Raw genomic sequence first — 22,917 nt, 5'->3', positions numbered from 1 at the left:
CTGTTGGTGGCTTCTGTGGAGAAGAGGGACATACGGATTGTGAGGCATGATGGTTAGCAATTGCAACAGACATTGCATGTGACTGGGTCCCCACTGAAAAAGAGTTACTGAGAGAAGGCGTTTCTACCAGATGTTCTTCATTCTGTGTGCTACATCCAGTGGAGCTGGTTGGCAGTGTTTGGGGATGTATCACTTTAGGGGATGGTGTTGAAATTCAAAAGTTGCACTGGAACTTTTTTATTCGGTTAACTGTCATCCTGCGCCTTGTCTCAGTGCTAGGAAGAATATATAATAATAGAATAAAAGGCAAAGGTAAAGAGACCCCTGACCATTAGGTCCAGTCGTAGACCATTAGGTCCAGTCGCGGATGACTCTTGGATTGCAGCGCTCATCTCGCTTTATAATAATAGAATAACATACAATAATATTGTGAGCTTTTTAATTAAAGGGCTGGTGTCATGCTTTTTTATTGTAAGTATTTGTATGATGTTTATGTACATCTAGCTATAGTTTTAATTTTATCAATGTTTAATTGATTTTTAATTATGGTCCCCCCTATGTTTTGGCTGTTCTTATTTTTATCTGTAAGCTACCTTGAGTCTCTGTCAGGGAAGCAGACGAGGTATAAATAAATACATCCTCATCCTCATACAGCCGTACCTTGGTTTTCAAACACCTTGGGAGTCAAACGTTTTGGCTTCCAGACAATCAAAAACCGGAAGTGACTTCCACAGCTTCCGATTGGCTGCCGGAGCTTCCTGAAGCTAATCAGAAGCCGCGCCTTGGTTCTCAAACGTTTTGGAAGTCAAACGGACTTCTGGAATGGATTCTGTTTGACTTCCAAGGTACCATTGTACCGTGCTGCTTTTTTTACTTTGAAGGTGTCCAGAATCTTTACTGCATAGTTAACGGCTCCTGGGACCACTCATCAACTCCAGGAGGAGAGGGTGTTTTAAATTATTTGCACCACCTATTTTCCAGTTATAATGTTATTGCATTGGGTGGTGGGAGGCCAACCTCTGAGCATAAGATTCTGTCTAGGCTCTGCTGCTTCCAGTTCTGCCCATTTTTTGCCCCTTGCCTAGCAGAGTTTCACTAGCGTAATACATTGTAAGTCCACTATGCCACAGTAACATTTTGTTCCACCAGCACAAGGGGATTTTAGTAGAAATCCAGTCCTCACCCACCTAATGTAATCTGAAGTAGGGATCACACTGTTTGTTTAGATATATCTGTTTTTAACACAAATGATAAGAAGAAGATGGGATTTTCAGATACGAATGCTTGCTGGAGAGGCAGTGGTGATGAGAAATAGATCTGTCTCGCCCTAAGACATGAAAAATACCTTGGCCTCTTCTGCTCCTGGGTTCCTGCCAGTTTGCCAACTGTAGCTTTGAAGGATTTGGACCTGGCGGTCTTCACAAGACTATTTTTAGTGGCAGAGGAGAGGCTGTATCTCAAAATAGCTGGGCCTTTTACTTGCCAGTCAGCGGTTTTTGGCATTGTGTAGGAAGCTTTCTTCCTTCCACTGGCTATGCTCTATGTAAAAACAAGCCCATTCTGCTATGCTTTTTGTTGTCACAGCCAAACGAGAGTGGCTGAGCTTCTGCAAATCAGTTTTGGGGGGCATAACATAGCTAGCACATAGCTGAAATCTTATGAGCCGTGAATGCAGAATAAAAATGTATGGGCTTTCTCCCACACCTTTGCATAGCTTGGGGGCACTGTGCTTGCCCACCCTTTTTTTTGTCTGTGTGACTGTCTGTGTATGTCTCCCCTTTGCCCCCGTTTCTTCATGGCTCCCGCACCCTCCTTCAAAATATTCCCATGCCTAGCTAGCTGTAGGCCCTGTTCCTCCTTTCTTCTCTTTTCATTTCCTTGCTACTGTGTTTTACCTGCCTTCAGTCATACCATCTTGACTCTACCTTGGCTATTCTTTGCAAAGCTCAACCAACTTTCTCATAGCCTAGCTGCCAAGTCTTGATAGCCTGCAACATTGCCTTTCCCTACGGCATCCATTTCGTAAAGGAATTTCTGAAGCAGTCAAGCTCTGTTGTCACTTTTGTTCGTTGGCTTCTATTTGGACTTTATGGAGAAGGAATTCAAACTTTCAATTAACCTTCTTAGGCTCAAAAACCTGTTTTTGCTATTTTACAGGTTTTTGGGGGTCGGTGGAAGTAATTTTCAAAAAAATAGTTTACAAGAGATTCTGCAAAATACAGTGTTATCAAGCAGGTTGTGGTGACAAACATACACAGTTCATTTACAGTTATAGACCACAGTTGAATAAAGACAGACATAAAATAAAACCAAAATAAATAAACCACAGGTATGTGAATGCATGGAACGTAGCGACCAGAACTATTTATAACATAGACATAATAGTTAAACATGACAAGATTACAAAACATAGACCCTATTATGCCAAGGAAAAGTAATTAAAGTATTTAAATGCCCCGGATCACTATTTCAGCCATATTTGTTCATAGTTTTTATTATAAAGTTGAGAAATTGTGTCACCTTTCAGGGTCCTTCTGCTCCTACTTCCTCTTTCATACCCAGATCCAAGTGTTAAGAGTAACATTGTCTATAGACTTAAGGGTGATGGAGGAGTGGACTCAGAGATCCGCCTTCCCACTCAGTAAACCCAGTGGGAGTTCCACTTCTTGGCCTCTCTGCCTTTCCCCCCAGTTCTCCCATACATCATAATATATCTGCCCAGTCTTCTCACCTGGTTCTAGTTCAGTTCTCCTGTGTTTCTGGCAGTGTTCTAGTTGTACATTTTAAGATTCATTGTGACAGGCCCCATGGCCACACCCTGAGGAGAGTCCAAAAATGCAGGCAGCTGTGCTGATCCATTATGTTATTTATTTACTTACACATGCATGAACTTCACCAAAGGGCATCAGTGCATAGCATAATACCCAATTCATCAAGATAAGTATGAATGCAATCCTGTATATCATTTCCTGGAAGTATGTTCCATTGAACTAAGCAGTGCTCACTTTTGGTTTCTTGGGTTTAACTTGTAAAATACATTGAGCTTTAAGGAAATATCTTTAGCCAATTGAAGTTTTTAAATTAGAAATACAGTGGTGCCCCGCAAGACGAATGCCTCGCAAGACGGAAAACTCGCTAGACGAAAGAGTTTTCCGTTTTGGAGGTGCTTCACAAAACGAATTTCCTATGGGCTTGCTTCGCAAGACGAAAATGTCTTGCGAGTTCCTGCGGGGTTTTTTCCTCCCCCCCCCTTTTTCTAAGCCGCTAAAAGCCGCTAAACCGCTAATAGCGCTAATCCGCTAAGCCGTCAATGGGCTTGCTTCGCAAGACGAAAAAACCACTAGACGAAGAGACTCACGGAACGGATTCTTTTCGTCTTGCGAGGCACCACTGTACAATCTGACAACAAAAAACTTTCACTATCTAAACTGCCAGTAGGAAGTAGGAACCCATCAAAGGGGGGAAGTATCCAAACTCTGCTTCATTTATCTGACTTCCCGTATGCTAATCTGTCATGAGCAATGTAAAAATGTGAAACCTCATTATCAGCTCAGGGCTCATCCATACTGTCGTTTAATGTGGACAGTAAGCTTCCTGTACCTCCTTTAATTCTCAGTTGTCCACATGACATTCACTGCCTTCCCACACTTTCAGTCTGGATTTTCTCATTTTCGGAGTATCCCTGGTGTGAGAAGATCTGGACTGAGGGAGAGGAAAGTGTGGGAAGGCATTGATTTGGAGGAGAATATCCTATGGACAATGGAGAATTAATGGAGGTACAGGAAGCTTATTATCCACATTAAATGATAGCATGGATGAGCCCTCAGTCACTTGTCAGAGCAAAAAGGCTCCATCAGTTACCCTGGTCCTCCAGCAAATGCCATCATCACTCTAAAAAAACCCCTTGAGCTGCACCCCAGTACACCACTGGTTGCAGATAAGAATCCAGCCCATGTCTGCTGGCTGTTAACTCACCGCATCATCACCCTGCTTCTTGCTCCCTCAAGTAGTGCTGTCTCTACCTTTGGATTGTCACATCACAATTTGTCTTTACTTTTGTGTCAGTATCTTGAGAGAGGTGCAAAATTTGTATGCCGTTAAAAGAAAAAGGTCAGAAGAGCCCTGCTGGATCAGGCCAGGGGCCCATCTTAACCCAGCATCCTATTTTCACAGCAGCCAAGCAGATTCCTATGGGAATGTCCCCCAATTTCGTATAGCGATTCTGTGGTTAGGTTTTTTATGTGCATTGGAATCTTTCTTCCTGCCCTACCATGGTCATTGGAAGCAATCTTACTTTAATCAAGATCTGATGATTGCAGTTTTCATTGCAAGGTTTGCAGAAAACCCATGAGAATTTACAAGAACATTTTCATATCGATTTGTGAGCCTTTCCCCCATTTAGGGAAAGTAGCTCCTCCTTGCACCTATCAGTTTCTCCATTGTGTCTAATGGAGCTTTAAATTAACATAGTTGCATGTGTAGTTGTTGGAGGCAGCCATCATAAAAAGGAGTTAGCACAGCTTTGGGAACAGAGTCTTCTAGAGGCTATGGCAAAGGAAGTATCTAAGTTGCAAAGTAATCTCTTAAGTGCAGTACTACCATGTGTGTAATCCTAAACCATCTCGAGAGCCAGTGTGGTGTAGTGGTTAAGAGCGATAGACCCGTAATCAGGGGAACTGGGTTCGCGTCTCCGCTCCTCCGCATGGAGCTGCTGGGTGACCTTGGGCTAGTCACACTTCTCTGAAGTCTCTCAGCCCCACTCACCTCACAGAGTGTTTGTTGTGGGGGAGGAAGGGAAAGGATAATGTTAGCCGCTTTGAGACTCCTTCGGGTAGTGATAAAGCGGGATATCAAATCTAAACTCTTCTTCTTCTTCCAGTAACCTGATTGATGGTATGTCGTAAATAAGAGAGCTTAGCAGATGCTGTGAAATTGTTCAGAGCCTGCCATAGTCTTCATAGTATAGGTTAGTCCTGCACAAGTTGCAACCCAGGTAGTTGGAGACAACCTGTATGGTGTTCACTTGTATCTTGGGTAGCCATAACAAGCCTTGGGAATGGTGCTGTGTGACAGTGGATGCCGCAATGTATAAAATACATAGGTTCTTTTCTCCTTTTGAATAGCACTCCTGTTAAGCTGCTCTTTAAATATTGTGGCCTACAATGCAATAAAATTTGATGTGCTTTTTTTGTGTGTGTGTAGAGGTTGGAGACCTTAGGGAGCTGCAGACGCTGGACATCTCAACCAATCATTTGATAACTTTGCCTGAAAAGCTGCATATGTGCCTCTCTCTTCAGTACCTAACTGCTGACCGGAACCATCTGTGGTATGTCCCTCGCCATCTCTGCCAACTTCCTAATCTTAATGAATTGTCAATGGCTGGAAACCGCCTTGCGTTCTTACCACTTGGTGAGTGATTCTGTCTTTCTCTCCCGCACCCCTCATTAAGCTATGGAATTTGCTTCCATAAGATCTAGTGATGGCCACCAACCTAAATGGCTTTCAAAAAGGGTTAAACAAATTCACGAAGGATAAGGCTGTCAATGGCTACTAGACACAATTGCTATGTTCTACCACTACTGCCGGGGGGACGCGGGTGGCGCTGTGGTCTAAACCACTGAGCCTAGGGCTTGCCGATCGGAAGGTCGGCGGTTCAAATCCCTGCAACGGGGTGAGCTCCCATTGCTCAGTTCCAACTCCTGCCCACTTAGCTGTTCAAAAGCATGTCAAAGTGCAAGTAGATAAATAGGTACCGCTCCGGCGGGAAGGTAAATGGCATTTCCGTGCGCTGCGCTAGTTTCGCCAGAAGTGGCTTAGTCATGCTGGCCATATAACCCGGAAAAACTGTCTGCGGACAAACGCCAGCTCCCTCGGCCAGTAAAGCGAGATGAGCGCCGCAACCCCAGAGTCGTTTGCGACTGGACTTAACTATCAGGGGTCCTTTACTTTTACCTTTTTACCACCACTGTCTGAAGCGGTGTCCTTCTGAGTTCCAGTTGCTGGAAATCAAAGGAAGGGAGAGTGCTGCTGTACTCAGGTTCTGTTTTCAGGCTTCTCGTAGGCACCTGGTGAGCCACTGTGAGAACTGGATGCTGTACTAAATGGGACGCTGATCTGTTGCATCGGGCTCCTGTTATGGTATCTTTCTGTCTTAAAACTAAATCATGTCAAGAACCTTACATAACAGTACATACAGTAATAGATTAATATTGTGATAAAGGAAAATCAGAAAAGACAGGGAAAGATAAATACATCCCCTAAGTTGTACACTTTATCATGCCAGGTTAAAATTCCCATTCTTTTGTATTCGAAACTCCAAGGGCATCTGATGCATAATTGACCATAGGCCTTCAAGCTGAGCTTTGATGAACTGTTGGCTTAGCCAAAGTTAATAGTTCCCATCCAGTCTTCGCTGGGTTATTTTACTTTCTTAGGGGTGATTTGTGAAGTGAGGTTAAGAAATACAACTATTTTTGTTGTTGTTACTATTAAATATATAAAATGAGGAGATATACCTTATTATTTAATCAACTGGCCAAGAATGCCACTTTTTCACTCTAGGATAACATCATTGTTCCAATATTTACTTCTAAATCCCTGTTTGCAACAACATTAATCTATAGTGTTCCAACTCGAGTCCTCTTGCGTAGTTGAGGTGACTGAAACTTAATTGTTGTTGTGATTGAAATTGTTTTCTTTCCATGGAAAACAGGAGTATGATTTTGTACCTGTTAAAAAACCACACATGTATTGCAGTAACAGAGGCATCATTAAGATGTCCTTTAAAAATCCTGTCCTGGAAAGCCCCATTTTTGAATTTTTGAATGACTACTGAAGCCTTGAGCTTTCTCTGAAGAGACTACTTATGTCAGAAAATAATTACAGACTGTGGCCTTAGGTTTAAGGGATATGCATATGTAAAATGCTGTCTAGTCTGGTGAATGAAGTTTATGAAAGCCTTCCTTTTTTGCTGCTTTGTAGGAGAGATTTCTTTACAGAGGGCTTTAGCCATAGTTTGGTTTAAATGGTCACAGATACACACACAAGTTGTCTTAGTGCATGTTTGCCGTCCTAGATTTCATGTTCCACAGGATGGTTGCAATTATGTCTACTGAATACATTAAAAAAACAAACCCACATACTAACAAGGTAAAAAAAGATGCTATAAAATTAGGTTTGGTGGTTTCTGGATTTGTAATAATGTTCTGATTGAGTTGAATAAATGAATTCATCTATTTAGACTGGCAAAATTATATGTTACAACCACTCCATTTATTAGTTTAACTGTTGATAGCATCTCTTGATATATAGAAATGTCTTTAGAAATAGCTTTATAATGAGTCTGTATTTGACAAGCCTGTTTTAATTCTGAATAGACCTTTGCATGTTAATGTACCCATGTTGAAAATACATCAGCTGGTAATAAACTGGAGGCAGGTGGTAAATGAAGGCAGTTTGAGAGTAAGATATATGCCCACGGTATGTGTAGTTGTCATACTTTCTTCATCTGGTAAACAACTTCTCTTTGTTTGAACAGAGATGGCAGTGGGACGAGAGAGACAGAATGTGGGTCTATGCATATACACTGTGGGATGTGAAGCCACTTTCAACACCTTTAAAAACAGTTTTTGGTCTTCAGCTGTAGTTGACGCCCGACAGTATTTTGCAGATACCATATTAAAACTGTAATTTAACGTAACATGCAAACTGGATCAAACTATACATGCTACTCAAAAGGCCCGCTTGCTCTCCCCCAATCCTTTCTTCAGCCCACTGGGGAGGAAACAAAGCAGAGACTGCCTTCCCATTTTCCTCCAATAAACTCTGATTGTAAGCCAAGGAGGTGGGGGGAATGGCTTACCATTATTATTTGTTAGGGAACAAACCGTAAGTGCCAGTTCACATGTACAGTGGTACCTCGGGTTACATACGCTTCAGGTTACAGACTCCGCTAACCCAGAAATATTACCTCGGGTTAAGAACTTTGCTTCAGGATGAGAACAGAAATCGTGATCTGGCGGCGCGGCAGCAGCGGGAGGCCCCATTAGTTAACGTGGTGCTTCAGGTTAAGAACAGTTTCAGTTTAAGAACGGACCTGCGGAACGAATTAAGTACTTAACCCGAGGTACCACTGTAATGGTAAGCCAGCTCTGGCTTCTTTCCTCCCCAGCCTACAGAAGAAAGAAGTGGGGAGGAGTACTTCAGGGACTTATCATGCACTAACGCATTGCTTATTTGTTTTAAACCATAGTTTAGCTTAAACCGTGGTTCAAAGCGCCATGTGGACAAGGCCATTGTCTGAGAAAACATTAATCACTTAACCATTTTAGATCCCATCCATGGGAGGTGGGCTGGAGAGGAGGCGAGCTGGCAAATATGATTTTGGGCTTTAGTCAGCAAGGCCTTCCAGAAGCTGTAGACGCCTATGTAAAGTTTTAGCTCTGCTGTTTTATTATATGGTTATATTTGCTCGATATTTTGTTTTTATTGTACTTTAGTATTTTATATTGCAAGGCAATGTATAAGTACAGTAAGGTAAAGGTAAAGGGACCCCTGACCATTAGGTCCAGTCATGACTGACTCTGGGGTTGCAGCTCTCATCTTGCTTTATTGGCCGAGGGAGCCGGCATACAGCTTCCAGGTCATGTGGCCAGCATGACTAAGCCGCTTCTGGCGAACCAGAGCAGTGCATGGAAATGCCGTTTACCTTCCTGCCGAAGCGGTATCTATTTATCTACTTGCACTTTGACGTGCTTTCGAACTGCTAGTTTGGCAGGAGCTGGGACTGAGCAACGGGAGCTCACCCCGTCGTGGGAATTTGAACCACCGACCTTCTGATCGGCAAGCCCTAGCCTCTGTGGTTTAACCCACAGCGCCACCCGCGTCCCTATAAGTACAGTAGAAGTTACCTATTGGGGTACGCAGGTGGTGCTGTGGTCTAAACCACTGAGCCTCTTGGGCTTGCTGATCAGAAGGTTGGTGGTTCAAATCCCCGCGACGGGGTGAGCTCCCGTTGCTCGGTCCCAGTTTCTTCCAACCTAGCAATTCGAAAGCACACCAAAAAGTGCAAGTAGATAAATAGGTACCGCTCCAGTGGGAAATAAACGGCGTTACGTGCACTGCTCTAGTTTCGCCAGAAGCAGCTTAGTCATGCTGGCCACATGACCCAGTTGTCTGCGGACAAACGTCAACTCCCTTGGCCTGTAAAGCGAGATGAGCGCCACAACCCCAGAGTCATCTGCAACTGGACTTGACTGTCAGAGGTCCTTTACCTTTTTAGTTAACTATTATAACTGAAACCTTACATATATGTGTGTGTGTGTGCGTGCGCGCACAGACATTTATTGAGGATTTGCGTGCCCATAGTGTTAAACAACTGGGTCTCATTCTTCTAAGTGTGGTAGACAGAGGGGTTTATTGTCCCCTCTTTTCCCTGCTTCCTTTCACTGTAGGGTTAATGAACATCAGTGCAGGCACATAAGATCTTTTGTTCCATCTTCAGCCATGTGGAATGCATATGCCAGTGCCTTGAGGTTAAAAGGGGGGAGGTGATTTCTTGAATTGGGGTTTGTTCAGGACTCTTACCATTTGGTCAGTTCTAATAGAAAGGCTTTGATCTTGTGCTCTGGTAGGAAGAAAGTGGAAATGTTTTAGACAAGCTACAGTGCTTAAAGCCACATGAAAACTTTCTTTGTAGCTTCAGACGGGCAGCTTCCTTAATCTGTGAAGCTCAGAAGGAATGTGTTTGGCAAAGAACATTTTGCAATATTTATTATGTTATCTGATGCTTAAAACTTAATGGCAACAGAGGGTGGGCAGACTCACTTACAGGAGCAACTACTAAGCATTTAGAAAATCTTTTGTGGTTTGGCTTGGTATTGCTTTTAGTCTTTTTGAGAAGTTCAGGATGAAAAGTAGCAAGTACTAATGCAACAAGTGCATTGATTTTTGTGTGTATGTTACGCAAGCTTCTAAGCTGTATGAGGACTGGTTCCTGAAAAGTCTTCAGCATTGCAAGGGGTTAGACTAGATGACCCTTGGGGTCCTTTCCAACTCTTGGAATTCTGTGATTCTCAGTGGAAAAGAAATTAGGGTTATTCTACAGGTCTCAGAAATGACTCTTGTTCTTATCAATTCATTTGAAAGATTTCTAGTCCGCCTTTCAGCCAAAGTTTCCAAGGCAGCATCTGAAACAAAACAAAAAAACAATTTAAAATGCAATGATTAATACCAAAATTAAAATCACAGCACCATTGAAAACAACAGCTGAAACCAGACATACAAGCAAGAAGAAACCAAAACCAAAAATGAAAAAAAAACCCATGTACTTTAAACCGCAGAAGAATAAGAAGTTTTCACCATGTGTCACACAGACAAACTTAGGGAGAGCTCTTCAAAACTACCAGTCAAAGGACCCTGTCTCTGGTTATTACCCACTGCAGTCAGGATGCAATAGCACCTGGAGCAGGGCATCTGAGGTACAGTATAGCTTAATAAATAGGCAGGTATTTTGGGAGCAGGTAGGATTAAGCCAGGCTTCCTCAACCTCGGCCCTCCAGATGTTTTTGGCCTACAACTCCCATGATCCCTACCTAGCAGGACCAGTGGTCAGGGATATTGGGAATTGTAGTCTCAAAACATCTGGAGAGCTGAGGTTGAGGAAGCCTGTATTAAGCAGTATAGGGCTTTGTGGATCAGCACCAGCACCTGTTTTTTAAAATAACAATGAGAATTCTCTAAGCAGATGGTGACATTCAGTAATCTCATTACCATATTTTGAATGAACAACTTTAAATTTCTGGGTAGTTTAAACGCAACCTTAAACACAACAAGAAATGCACAGATAATCCTATTTCTGGTCTATTCTCTCTCATTTCTGCATTGATCTGAGATTTCAAAAGGTGTATGAATCATTTGTATTTCTAAATACAGATTGAAATGCATACTTAAAGTACATATTTTATCCCAAAAAAGTATTTAAATACTACTTTTGTTTTGCATTTTGGTAAACAATAAATTACCAAATTTGTATCACAGAATTTAGAGAAGTATGAAATCCAAAGAATAATCATGCTCCATTCAGTATATTTGCAGAATAGGTGCAATTTTCATCAGTTTGTTATAAAATGGGGAGACCCAGGTTTGTTGGGAGGATAAAATGGGAAGGGAACAGAATGCTCCTTGGTGGAAAGCCAAAATAAACATGGTGTGAAAATGCAGTAAATGATTAAAATAAGGCTAGTTTGTCCTGAAAAAAATGAATGAATGATGTGAACAGACCCAGCATAATACACTTTTCAAACCCAGGTTTTGGAGGGGGAAGATGTAACATAAAACTCTTTCCTTGCATAATTTGGCACAAGAGTCTTGCCCTAGGTATACATCTCCTGGCACTGTCCAAGCTTGACTACTGCAATGTGCTGCAGGGCTGGAGGAGGATTTTGTGGTCCACAACTCTCTAAATGGTACACCTCACCTAACTCGTAATGAACATCCATAGTTCCTTATTCCCCAGTGGCTTATGGGCCAGGTCAGAATGGGTGAAAGGAAGTTGGTGGGCTGAAGAGGAATGGTTCCTTAAAGATTTGGTTTTTACATCAAAACTATGCACCCTAGAAAAGGCTTTTGTGTGTGTGTCCATTACGGGGGAGGGGGAGCGGGGGAGCTTTATTTCCTTGTAAAGAATGTAGCAGCTCAGATTGCAAAAGGATACTGTTTGTGCGTGTGTGTGCATGTGTAGTATATACCTGCACACTTGCACAGAGTACTTTTTTTCTTTACTAGTAACATCATTGTTTGTCTTGGAGTCGAATAATCTTTGAGAGAGAGACTTGGCAACCCCTTTAAAAGGATCACTTAAGAAAATTGGAGCTCCTTTGCATCCTTTTACCTCCACCAATTCATAAGACTCCTATACTATAATGTATTGAGAGTGAGTGTATGCTTCATTTGCTTCCCAGAGAAGAAATAGGAACAGTGAATTTACACTGGAGAATTCTCGCCTTGCTTTGCAGCAAATTTCATCTATTTTCCTAATAAGAGAGTTTTTTAGTCAACCGCCATGGATATGAGTGTTCATTGACGCAGAACCAAATAATGTGTCTTTAACTATTTTGGATGTCTCTGCCAGGGTTGTGATTCCTTCATTTTCTTTTCCTTTTAAATCCAGATTTGGGTCGTTCTCGAGAACTTCAGTATGTTTATGTGGATAACAATGTTCACCTGAAGGGACTTCCCTCGTACCTCTATAATAAAGTCATTGGCTGCAGTGGGTAAGTATATGAATTAAGTTGCTGTGTAGCCTCTTATCTTCTGAAGCTTCCCATAACAAGTACAGGCTGTCTCTTTCAAGTTAAACTTTACTCTGGATGATTTTTATTCATCACATCACATTACTTTGAAGAGATTACTTTGACTGCCAGTACCCTCCAATTGTGCTAAATCTCCTACATTAATTTGCTGAATATCCAATACTTACAGTGCTAAGCCCCTGACTGGTTGTCTGTCGTGTTTCTTGATGTTTTAGGACATTTGGGGTGATAGCGTTCAACATGAAGCATGTGCCAACAGAATAAAAGTATTGACTCAAAAATTTTCTAAATGTTTCTATGACTCTGCTATGTCAGTGTATTTTGATGCATAGTGTTCTGTGGGTTTTTCAGTACCAAATACCTCAAAAGTATAATGTGGACCAGACTTTCTTTCTACCTGTATTTTGCTTTTTAGAAAAACCACAACCCTATTCATGTACTGTGGGGCAGTGTGTTGAATCTTTTTATACTTGCTTTTCATATTAAGGCGGTAATTTTGTGGCAAAACGTATTCCCTTAGCAAACAGGATAGCATGCCTCTGTTTAATTTGGATTCATTTGTGCTTTAAAAAGCATCTCTCTGTGTGCTTTAGGCACCCTTGGCAAAACTTGAAAAGATGTACATTAAAGAAAATGGTCGTTGCAGGTATAACCCGCTGTATGTCTCAGTTGCCTTCTGTTAGGTGGTTATGTAAATTGATCTATATGGATACTGTACACTTTTCTTATGCTGGATAAAAAAAGCATATATCTAGCAAAAGAGGTAGATGCTGAGAAATAGCAGCCACAGAGGTGAACACGTAGCCTTCTTGGAACAATGTTGTAGTGATACGTGAAAGGGTGAGCTGCACATTTTCTTCATTAATGACTGCCAAATATATTTACCGTCTATGTAGTAGAGATAGCAAAATTTGAAACAAGGCGTTGCTTCTTTCACTTTTTGTCTCTGAATCCTGAAGATAAAGGCATACCATTGCTTGCTAATGCCAAGCAGCACCTTTGAAGACAGAATTAACTATGTTGTATTAAGTAATATCATTGGCATGTAAATCTTGCAGCCAACTTGCTGGAAATTGCTAATGTGCAGCTGGTGTCAACCTAGAGGGTTCATATTTCTTTCATGTTCCATCCTGAGGCCACATTATAATATATCCTTATGATTTATCCTTGCCTGATACAGGGAATGGCTTACTGAAGGTTCCAAGTGAGCTTCATGGCTAAGCAGGGATCTTAACAGTCTAACTTAAAAGCCTTCCTTTCAAGAACATGGAACCAGCGCTTGGCTTCTCCACTCCTCATATTCTCCGCTTCATTCTTTTGGAGTCACTTGGCAGAATGCACCAAACTCCAGAAAATCCACATTTGGGCATGTTGTTCTCTCTTTCCTGTTCACATACTGACCTTCGCTCTTCACTATGATCTCTTTGAACTAATTTCCTTGAGTACATTGCCACTTCTGCTTTAAATCATTTGTGACCCTAGAGTTGCATAGTGTTCATCATAGCCTTCTGGGTAAGCCATCACACTAGTACAGTTTGAAGAAAGCTTTGTGTGCAACTGTCTTGGCATCTGTTGAGGCTAATGAAATATGATGAACTCAAGTTGGGACTGTCACACTGGAAAGTCTTAGCATGCTTTGTTGTAAACACAGAAACGTGTCTTGTCTGTGGAGACGCTGTAGTCCCATTCTTGAAGCACGATGCTTTGTAGTCTTCCTGCATGTGAGAAACCTATAAGCTGGGTCTCCTTCCCTATGATACAGTACGTTCTCCTCCTTTCCTGAGATGTAGGTGCAGACATTTCTTGTCTCATGCTCTCATTTTTTTGTGGAGCCCAGGAAACGTTTTCTTAAGGAAAGCTCTGTAGGGAGAAGAAAATTCTGCACAACTATGTGGTATTGCAGTAATGCTTTAATAGCTCTAAGGTAGTTAGTTTTATTCAGCCTGACAGGTGGGAAATCAACGATCACTCTAAAGTGATTGATTCTAAACACAGAGACCTCTGATGGTCAGGTAAAACAAACACATGTTTATCTTTGGAATTGTACTAGGAAAGCTTGAGTTACACTGGTATTCAGAATTTGGCAAGGAAACACCACTTTGCACATTTATGTCCTTAAGATGTACACAGGCGCTAGCTAAGAATGCCAATGGTAACTACGAAAGCACAGCTTTGAAAACAGCGTATTAATGAGATATGTTCTTGGGGTGTCGGAAGTACCTGGTTCCTTGTATGAAGGTACACACAATAAATTTTTGAAATTTCCCTCCAACAAGATCATCATGACAGATGTGCATTGTTTGTGTTCTTGGGATTTGGTTTTTGCTTATACCAACATGAAGCAATGTTCTCCCGACCTCACTTCAATAACTTAATGTGGGATCTTGTTCAGTTATTGATACAGAGGATATGCATCCCATTGGGGTCATATCTTGTTTAAAAACTAATTAAAACAATTCATTTCTGTGCAATTATTATTAAAATAATAATAATGTATGAATAGTACTAATAGTAATTAAAAACACCATCACTTCACATTACAGATACAGTAACCATCAGTGCATGGATCTTAAGTTAAACATATGCATTAATACATGTCTTCCAGATGTATGAACAGGAACTAGACATGATAATAGATGTATGAACAGGAACTAGACATCTATATGAAATATGTTCATACATAACCATGGCAGTGAGGTCCTCAAACCATTTCATAACAGATAGTGGGTATTTATCCTTCCAGGCTTGAAGTATAAGTCTCTTAGCAACCATAAGGGCTCAGAAGGTCCATTTTTGTCCTTCCACTAATCCCTGTGCTACAGGAATATAATTTGAAAGTACATGAACATCTGCAAATATCAGGGATTTCACCAGTACAAAATTGATGTGTATAACAACTTCAGACCAAAAAAGAATATTATCACTGAAGAAACTCACACCACGCGCTTCAATAAGGCATTCACAGCAATACACTTGCCAACATCTATCTCTATTGAACAATTACTTCCTATACATACGTGGAATCCAATATACTCAAAATATTTATTTTTGTTGGATCATTCTTCTCTGACTTCATGCACAGACAGGCTGAAACGGGGTGGCGCACTTTCAAGTATCAAGTATCTTTAGAAGGCTTGGGTAGGATTTTTCATGATATTTTACTCCTTTTAAACAGCTTTCCCCTTTCCTCAAATATTTTTCCAGCTGTGGTTCTCCTGTTCAGAAGTCAGAGGTGAAGCTTCTTACCTTTTCATCAGGACAGTTGACAGTTTTCCTCCCAGCAGAGGTGAAGTCAATTGGGTCAGAGTCGGACCGCGTTCTGCCCTTGCAAGAGATGGCCATGCGGATGCTGTATAACACATACTGCAGGTTTTTAAAAGGTAGCTGAACGGTGATTGCATTCTTGCAACATTAATGTTTATCAAGCACCTAAATATCTAGACTGTGTAGTGAAACAACTAGAAATGGACATCATATTTCTTTGTGCCCTCACTGTCTAAGCAATTGGGGTGCATAAAAAAGTAAGGACAGAAGGGAAGGAAAAATTAAAACCAATGAGATGTCAGCCCCATAAAGATGAGTAGTTAAATGTATGTAGATGGGAGAGGTGCGAAATGAATTGGGAAAAGCATAAGAGAGTAGTTGTGTTTTGAGAACTTTTTTGAAAGCTTGTAGATGGGAGAAGTGTGAATATTAAGGGAGAAAATTCATTTCCAAGGAACAGAGATGGAAAAAGGACTAAAAGATGGTGTTTCATGAGCATATTGAAACTGCTGGAAGCAAAAGGAGGAGTATAAAGAGTTGGGTAGCTATGAAGTGTCTCGGACACTTGTAAATTAAACAGAGAAGCTTACAGTGAGAAGGAGAAGCTTATGGTAAGCACAGTACTTGAAGCATGTAGACTTTCAGTGTGCTGTGAAATTTGACTCAGGTTCTCAAAACTCCAAATCAAATGGCTTCCCGAGCTACATTTGCAATAAGAACCAGAGGCCCAAAAAGACAGCCAAGTGTTAGCTAAAAGGCATTTAGGAGTCTTTTCTTGCACAGAGTGTAGAAAAGGCCAGAGTCTTTTCGCAGTCCGCAGCAGAGAAGCAACTGTCTTTTAATGGGAGAGTAGAGAAGCAGAAATAATAATATTCCTGCGGCAAGAGGCAATGCATCATCCAACAATGCAGCTCCTTCTCAGGCAGCCAGCTCCAGAGCTGGCAGGCTCGTTAAGCATGAGGCAGAAAGAAGCGCTTGCAGCCCGTTGGCCATTGCAGTGCAACGTGACAGCTGAGCTGCTTTAGTTCTGCCCCAGTTCAGGCTCTTTGTTGAAAACTGGCCCATGGCTTGTCTGCATTTTGCATCATGCTGCCACATGGGGCTTCAGCTCCTAACAGGAACTTGAATGTCAAGCTATATCTCAAAAGTCCTCGGGAGCTAATGATCTCTTACTTTGGGAAGTAGGGAGGCTGGAAAAACATAATTAGGATGAATATGAATGAGCAGATGAGCCCAATTGCCAAGAAAATGGTGCAAAGTTAAAAGCCAGCATTTTGCTACTCCAACCATACCTCTTTGACGCAGTTATTTTTATTTAGGCCAGCAATGGAATGTTGGCCCAGAACTATGCACCATATTGCAGGGAATTTGGCGCTAATCAATGGGAGGAGATATAGTGACTAGCAATAATGCACTTGAGATCTTTCCCTTTATATAGCTAAAATCACTGTTACTGCTTGATAATAGGTTTTATTATCATTTCGGTAGTATTTCAAGCTTTTGAGTTGCAAGTCTAGAAGTCTACTGTTGAAGGGGCAGATTACTAGGCCCTGTAAAGCTATTTAGATTAATCATAGAATTGTTGAGTTGGAAGGTACTCGGGGGTCATCTAGTCCAACCCCCTGCAAATGCAGGAATCTCAACGACAGCGTCCATGACAGATGGCCATTCAACACCCTCAGGGATGATCTTGCTGCATAATATAACCACCATTCCAACTCTCATTCCAAACATAAGCAAGACAGAAAGCAGGAGACATTTCATGATACTGCATCTGAAAACTGGAGAGGATTTCAGTGAAGAGGAAAACGAGAGCTTGTGCAAACAGCAATCTATTTTTTTGTGAGCAGAGCTATTCCCTGTTATTGTGCTCCCCCCCCCCCCCCAGTTTACCATCAAAACTGTTGTTTTTCCATTCTTTGTTCAAGTGTGTCCATCTTGGTTGTAATGTTAAAATAGCTATGAATTTGTTTTGTTGAAGTCACCGTCTTTGTGTTTCCCCCCCACCTCTAGATTTGAAGTTCCTGAATCCAATCTCATTACCCAGGAGTCTCTTGGAATTGCTGTACTGCCCTCTGGGACACTGCCACCGTTGCAGCCAGCCCATGTTTACTATTGTCTACCCAAAGCTCTTTCCCCTGAGAGAGACGCCAATGGCTGGATTGCATCAGGGGTAATTACAGGGAAAATTACATTGGGGGTTTAGACTTTATGCAAGGGCTTCAGTTACAAGGAAAGGCATCTACACAGGGCCATGGTTGTGCTGCTCTTATGCGGTTTCAGTCTGTTGACTTCATATACCATATTCACTTTATTCTTAAGGCTCCAGTGCCTACCTTGATAGCAAGCAGCAGCTGTACAACTGTATCAATCAATCAATCTCCTTTATTGTCATAAAAAAGTGTGTTGTATACATGGATCAGAACACAACACAGTCAATGGAACATAGTAGGGTAAAACATAGTAGGATAAAACTGTCCAGATATCATGAGGTGTGAAGATGGCTTTTAGAACCTATGGTGATGTACTTTCATAGCGTCACTCAGAAATCTTGCCATATAACTGTACAACTGATTAAGTAATATTTCCTCAAAACGTTTTCACAGTGGTGAATTGCTTAATTGGCAAGTTTCTTGGAAGGCTCATTTTTCCCCAGTGTTGTGAGCTTGCTTGGTCATTGACTAGGAAGCAGAGTAATTTGGAATTAATTAATGTCCCTTTGAGAGCAATAGGGAGTATAGGTAGGATATTGATATTTAAAGGGGAGGGAGAGAAAGTTTGCAAATATTCTTGGCACCCAAGTAGCCCACACATTTAACACACTGCCAGTCTACTTTCATTTTCCACCTTCGAATCCCTGAGAGCTAGAAGCTTGTCTGTCTTTTTAAGAAAATGCTGGTATTTTCAGAACTCAGAAAAGAAGCCATCCATGTCTAAAAAGCTCTGTTATGCAGCTTTCCCCCATGATAATCATACTTTGATTCCCCATGACTAAAGAAGTAGCCTGTATATATTGGTGACATTCGACTAACAGATAAATTATCAACTATATGTTTCTTTCATCACTTCAAATCAGAACTGAATGATGAAGGATAAAATTGAATGATGAATTTGTAACTCGTGACATTGTGATGCTCAGCAGAGCCCAATGGTAATTAGCAAAGCATTGCAGCCGTTGGTGGCTGCCTTCTGGCAGGAAATAAGATGAACCAGTTGCCCTTTCTGCAAGAGACTTTTCATCCATGCATGAAAAGAAAGCATGTCCACTTATAGTATTCATGAGCCTCTTGTGTAAAACTCAAAAAGAGAAGAAAATCAAGAAGCCAGTCCTTCTACAACTTGCCTTGTAATCTTGTGGAATCTAGTTTGGCTAAGAGAAAAGGGCAAACCTCTTCTTCTTTTTGGTGTCCTGCTCAACTTATGATGAAGGACTAGCAATGGAAGATCTGGCCATTGCTATGTGGATGTGCACAATGAAGCTAGGAGGCTTTCCTCTCAATAAACTTCATTTAATTTAGTGAGAGCAATGTGAGAGCAAAGAATGGCTCTTGCAGAACTCCCTTTCCCTCCAGTCGGACCTGTGGCAGGAAAACTGCTTTGCTAGCTTGGGCCCTTAATATGCTGCTGGAAGTCTCCTTGCTGAGTAGCTATTACTTGACATTAGTTGTGGCAATCGGCAACTTCAAGGTGGTGCCTCTTCCTGGGCAACTGCCAAGGTCCAAATCTTGACGGTCCTCTCCAGGAAGAAGATGCATCCTGGTTCCTAAACTGCCTCTACCTAGAGCGCTTTGGACCAGTTGGTGCCCCTAAAGCCAAACATCTAGGTTTTGGGATTTCTTTTTCATTTTCCTTGTCTTTTCCCCCTTCCTTGCAATCTGCCACTTTGAGTTAGAGGTGAGGGGGGAAACCAGCAACCACAGGGCTGTGTAGCCCCAGTCATTCCTCTCCCTTCTGCCCCCAGCCTTCTTCATAGTGGCTGGGAACAAGGTGGATCCCAGTTGGCTGTTTCCTGGCACCGTTGGCAATGAAGGAGCACAATGATGGCTAGCCTCTGGCGTGGGTAGCAGGCTCGAGACACAGTGGCAGGAGCAAGAGCACAGAGGAGGCAAGCAAAAAGCCACAGGCTATGTACCTAAATGTCACAAATTGTCCCAACTCTCTCACTTATTCAGGTAGAGTAGGAGGAAGACAGGATTTTTCATACCATGGCCCATAGCATGGAACAGATTGCATCCAATAACATGGAGGAGGAAGGCCAGCCAGCATCCTCCATGCCAGGCATGAGATTAGTGCCAAACTCCTAAGAGATGCCCAGAGATGATTAAATTAAATCCTCCCTACTCCCAATTCCCACTTTCTCTCTCCATAACAATAGATCAGGTGCAGGGGCAGATTGCCCAGGGAAATGAAGGAGCCCAGGTAGGGGGAAAGAGACAGCACTCCCTACAACAGAAGGTGGTCTTTCCCCAAAGAAACAGAAGAGGAAGAGAAGCAAACACAGCTGCAAGGAAGGCCCAAAACAAGCAGGGAAAGGTGATAGATCCTGCTGCAGGGACTCCTCCTCTGCCTCCCAGGCTTCTTTGCCATCATCCTCGAGGTACCTCCCAGTACCAAGACATCCGAGTCAAAAGCTATGTCAACAGGCCCATAAAGACACAGGGGACAAAAGGCAATGAAAAGAAGTACAACTGGGGAAAAGTTCCAACAGAAGGGCCAACGATTCTTCTCTCTGTCTGATTCAGAGACTGGGAAGCCTCCCCAGGAACTTTTAGTCCTCCAGACGTTGCAGAACTACAACTTCCATCAGCCTCAGCAAGACTGGCCAAAGGCCAGAGATGGTTAGAGTTGACGTTCAACAACATCAGGACAGCCAAAGGTTCTCCATTCTTGCCCTAGATGAAGTTCTCATGGAAACCAAAGACAGAAAAGGGCCCTATCTCTGGCAAAGAAAGGGATTCAAGAACTATCCACCACTCAAAAGATCAGCCCTGACAGATGATTTTGATCCAGATGGTGCTGGTCCTTCAAACTGACAGTAAAGTGCTGTTAGATTTACTTATTTTGTGACACTTTTCAGGACTAAAATCCTTTCAGGTCAGCTCACAAGCAAAATCAATGATATCAAAATACAACAAAACAGTAGGTACATTAAAACAAGAGCAAAAGCCATAATTTTATGCTGTAGGCCTGATCAAAAGGTTTCATCTTCACACCCCACCTAAAGCTCAATGAGGGGTTCAACTTTGCCTAGGGGGAGAAGGTTCCACAGACAGGGTGCCACAGCAGCAAAGGACTTCCATGTGCCACCCCCTGAAGCACCACACTCGGTGGGATTGCAGGGGGGGGGTTACCTTGCAGGTCTTACTGAACATAATTATATTGACTAGTTCCTGATTTGAATTGGGCCCTCCAGGAGACTGAAAACAGCAATCCACTGTAAGGAAATATCAATTCCATACCTGCCCAACCGTAGCTGCCTAAAGCCTTCCTAGAAGAAAAGTCTGCTGATACCAAGTAGATGGTGTAGTTTTCTTGTTTTCTTGTTTACAGCTACTGCGCCTGCAGCCATAATGGGTTTTTCCTCCCCCTTCAGTAAGTAACAGAGCTTTATGAAGTGAGAACAAAATGAGCCTCTTAAATTTGGACAGCAGCCAGATGGCTTTGAACACACTCCTTTGGAAGAGCCCCACCTCCCTCTCTCAGAAAGTTTCTCTGATTGCAACAACCAACTTTCCACCTTGCTCACGTATTAAGGTCTCCTTCATAAAGGGTGTGGCTTCCCCCACACCACATCTGGCAGCTTATTCAACTTACGATCAGGTGGCTAAGGTATGTGCTTTGTATACAGCGCTGGCATATGCCCTATAGCAACACCCCCTTCCCCTCTGCCACCACAGCCAAAGGGTACTAAATTCCCATTAATCAGATCAATGTGTGTCTGAAATACCTGGCAACGACTTCAGCACTGAAATGAAGGAATGCCAAACATATATTCAACAACAACAAACACAGTATTTGCACCCAAGTCCCTGCCATTTTTCAGGGATGCTTCCTTACTTTGCTGTATGCTAGAGAAGCCATCGATGCAAATACAGCAAAGTTCGTGTTGACCCCTGTGGACTTGGTAGCTCTGGCGTTCAGCTTTGTGTTGAAGAAACCGACCTGGAGCAGGTGGCCACAGTTGGAGAGTGGGTGTGTTTTAAACGTGTAAAAATTAAGTTGTCACTGGCTAGAAAAACAGTGGGGTAGTGCATTGAGAAAGGATTGTCAAATACAGTGATACCTCCAGTTAAGAACATAATTCGTTCTGGAAGTCCATTCTTAACCTGAAACTGTTCTTAACCTGAGGTACCACTTTAGCTAATGGGGCTTCCCGCTGCCGCCGCACAATTTCTGTTCTCATCCTGAAGCAAAGTTCTTAACCCGAGGTACTATTTCTGGGTTAGCAGAGTCTGTAACCTGAAGTGTCTGTAACCTGAAGCGTCTGTAACCTGAGGTACCACTGTATAGAGTTGCCATATTTCAAATATAGGGTTGCCCTATTCCCTGCTCCCGGATGTCATTTCTGCTTTTGAAATCCTGGTGATGTCTGGGAAATCTCAGACGTGTGGCAGCCCTGGGTTTTAGGGCAGTGAAATGCCCACCATTGCTTCTGCTTTAAAAGAGCTTAGGATAAAGAATTACAAAGGTGACTTAGTACAAGAGTGTGCAGGCACACAGTGGTGCACTTGCTGATGCCTACTCATCATTCAGAAGAAGGGGGAAGTTGCCTGATACTAAAGGAGGCATAGGTGGCACCACAGCTGGGAAGAGCAACTGTTCACACCAGTTGTGCAAAGATCTGCGCCTGTGTCTAAAGGGTGGCAAGCGTTACCTTCTTCATGAGTCTTAGGACTGCATATTATACCCACAGGGCACAGGGGCATGAAGCACACTAGCTGCACCCCTTTGTTTTTGTTACCAGAATCAGAATTGTAGAGTTGGAAGGGACCCCAAGGGGCATCTGGTCCAACACCCTGTAATGCAGGGAACTCAGCTAAAGCGTCCCATGACAAATGGCCACATCCAGACTCTGGGGGTTTGGGGGGGGGCTTTTTTTTAAAAAAAGCAACGTGATGTTTAAAAGGGGGAGCATGAGTTTAAAAGAGGGGGCATGAATTAAAAAAAAAATACGTTGTCCCACCCTTTTAAGAAATCAAGGCATTCTCCATGTCCCCCATGCCCTTCAGAGCTACAAAACCTGCAAAAGTTTTTAGCTGAATTTCTTTTTATGTTGACAGAGGAAAAACCTCTTGCTATTTTTACAAACTCAAATATTTTGTGTACTTAGTTTACCACGGCT

The 22,917-nt window shown here is 42.3% G+C and overlaps 1 protein-coding gene and 1 long non-coding RNA gene across 7 annotated transcripts in view; both read left to right on the top strand.

Annotated features, from left to right (window-relative positions):
- LRRC28 (leucine rich repeat containing 28) overlaps positions 1-22,917 on the top strand; it is a 50,286-nt gene that overhangs the window by 26,436 nt on the left and 933 nt on the right. For 5 of the 6 annotated variants that reach the window (XM_081839189.1, XM_081839187.1, XM_081839188.1 and 2 more), the window contains 4 exons: positions 5,203-5,409; positions 12,170-12,272; positions 15,516-15,691; positions 17,589-17,748. In XM_081839189.1, coding sequence (XP_081695315.1) covers positions 5,203-5,409; positions 12,170-12,272; positions 15,516-15,691; positions 17,589-17,748 — 646 coding nt within the window. The remainder of the gene's footprint in view (positions 1-5,202; positions 5,410-12,169; positions 12,273-15,515; positions 15,692-17,588; positions 17,749-22,917) is intronic. The other variant, XM_081839190.1, reaches the window with a different exon arrangement.
- On the top strand, positions 17,755-18,618 carry LOC309329023. Its single transcript, XR_014151026.1, has 2 exons — positions 17,755-17,980; positions 18,087-18,618. It is a non-coding gene; the product is annotated as an uncharacterized lncRNA (long non-coding RNA).

The sequence above is a fragment of the Podarcis erhardii genome, assembly GCF_964252035.2.
Source record: "Podarcis erhardii genome assembly, chromosome: 14".
Classification (NCBI taxonomy): Eukaryota; Metazoa; Chordata; class Lepidosauria; order Squamata; family Lacertidae; genus Podarcis; species Podarcis erhardii.
The sequence above is the reverse complement of the archived record's forward strand: the minus strand, read 5'-3'. Positions and strand labels throughout refer to the sequence as shown.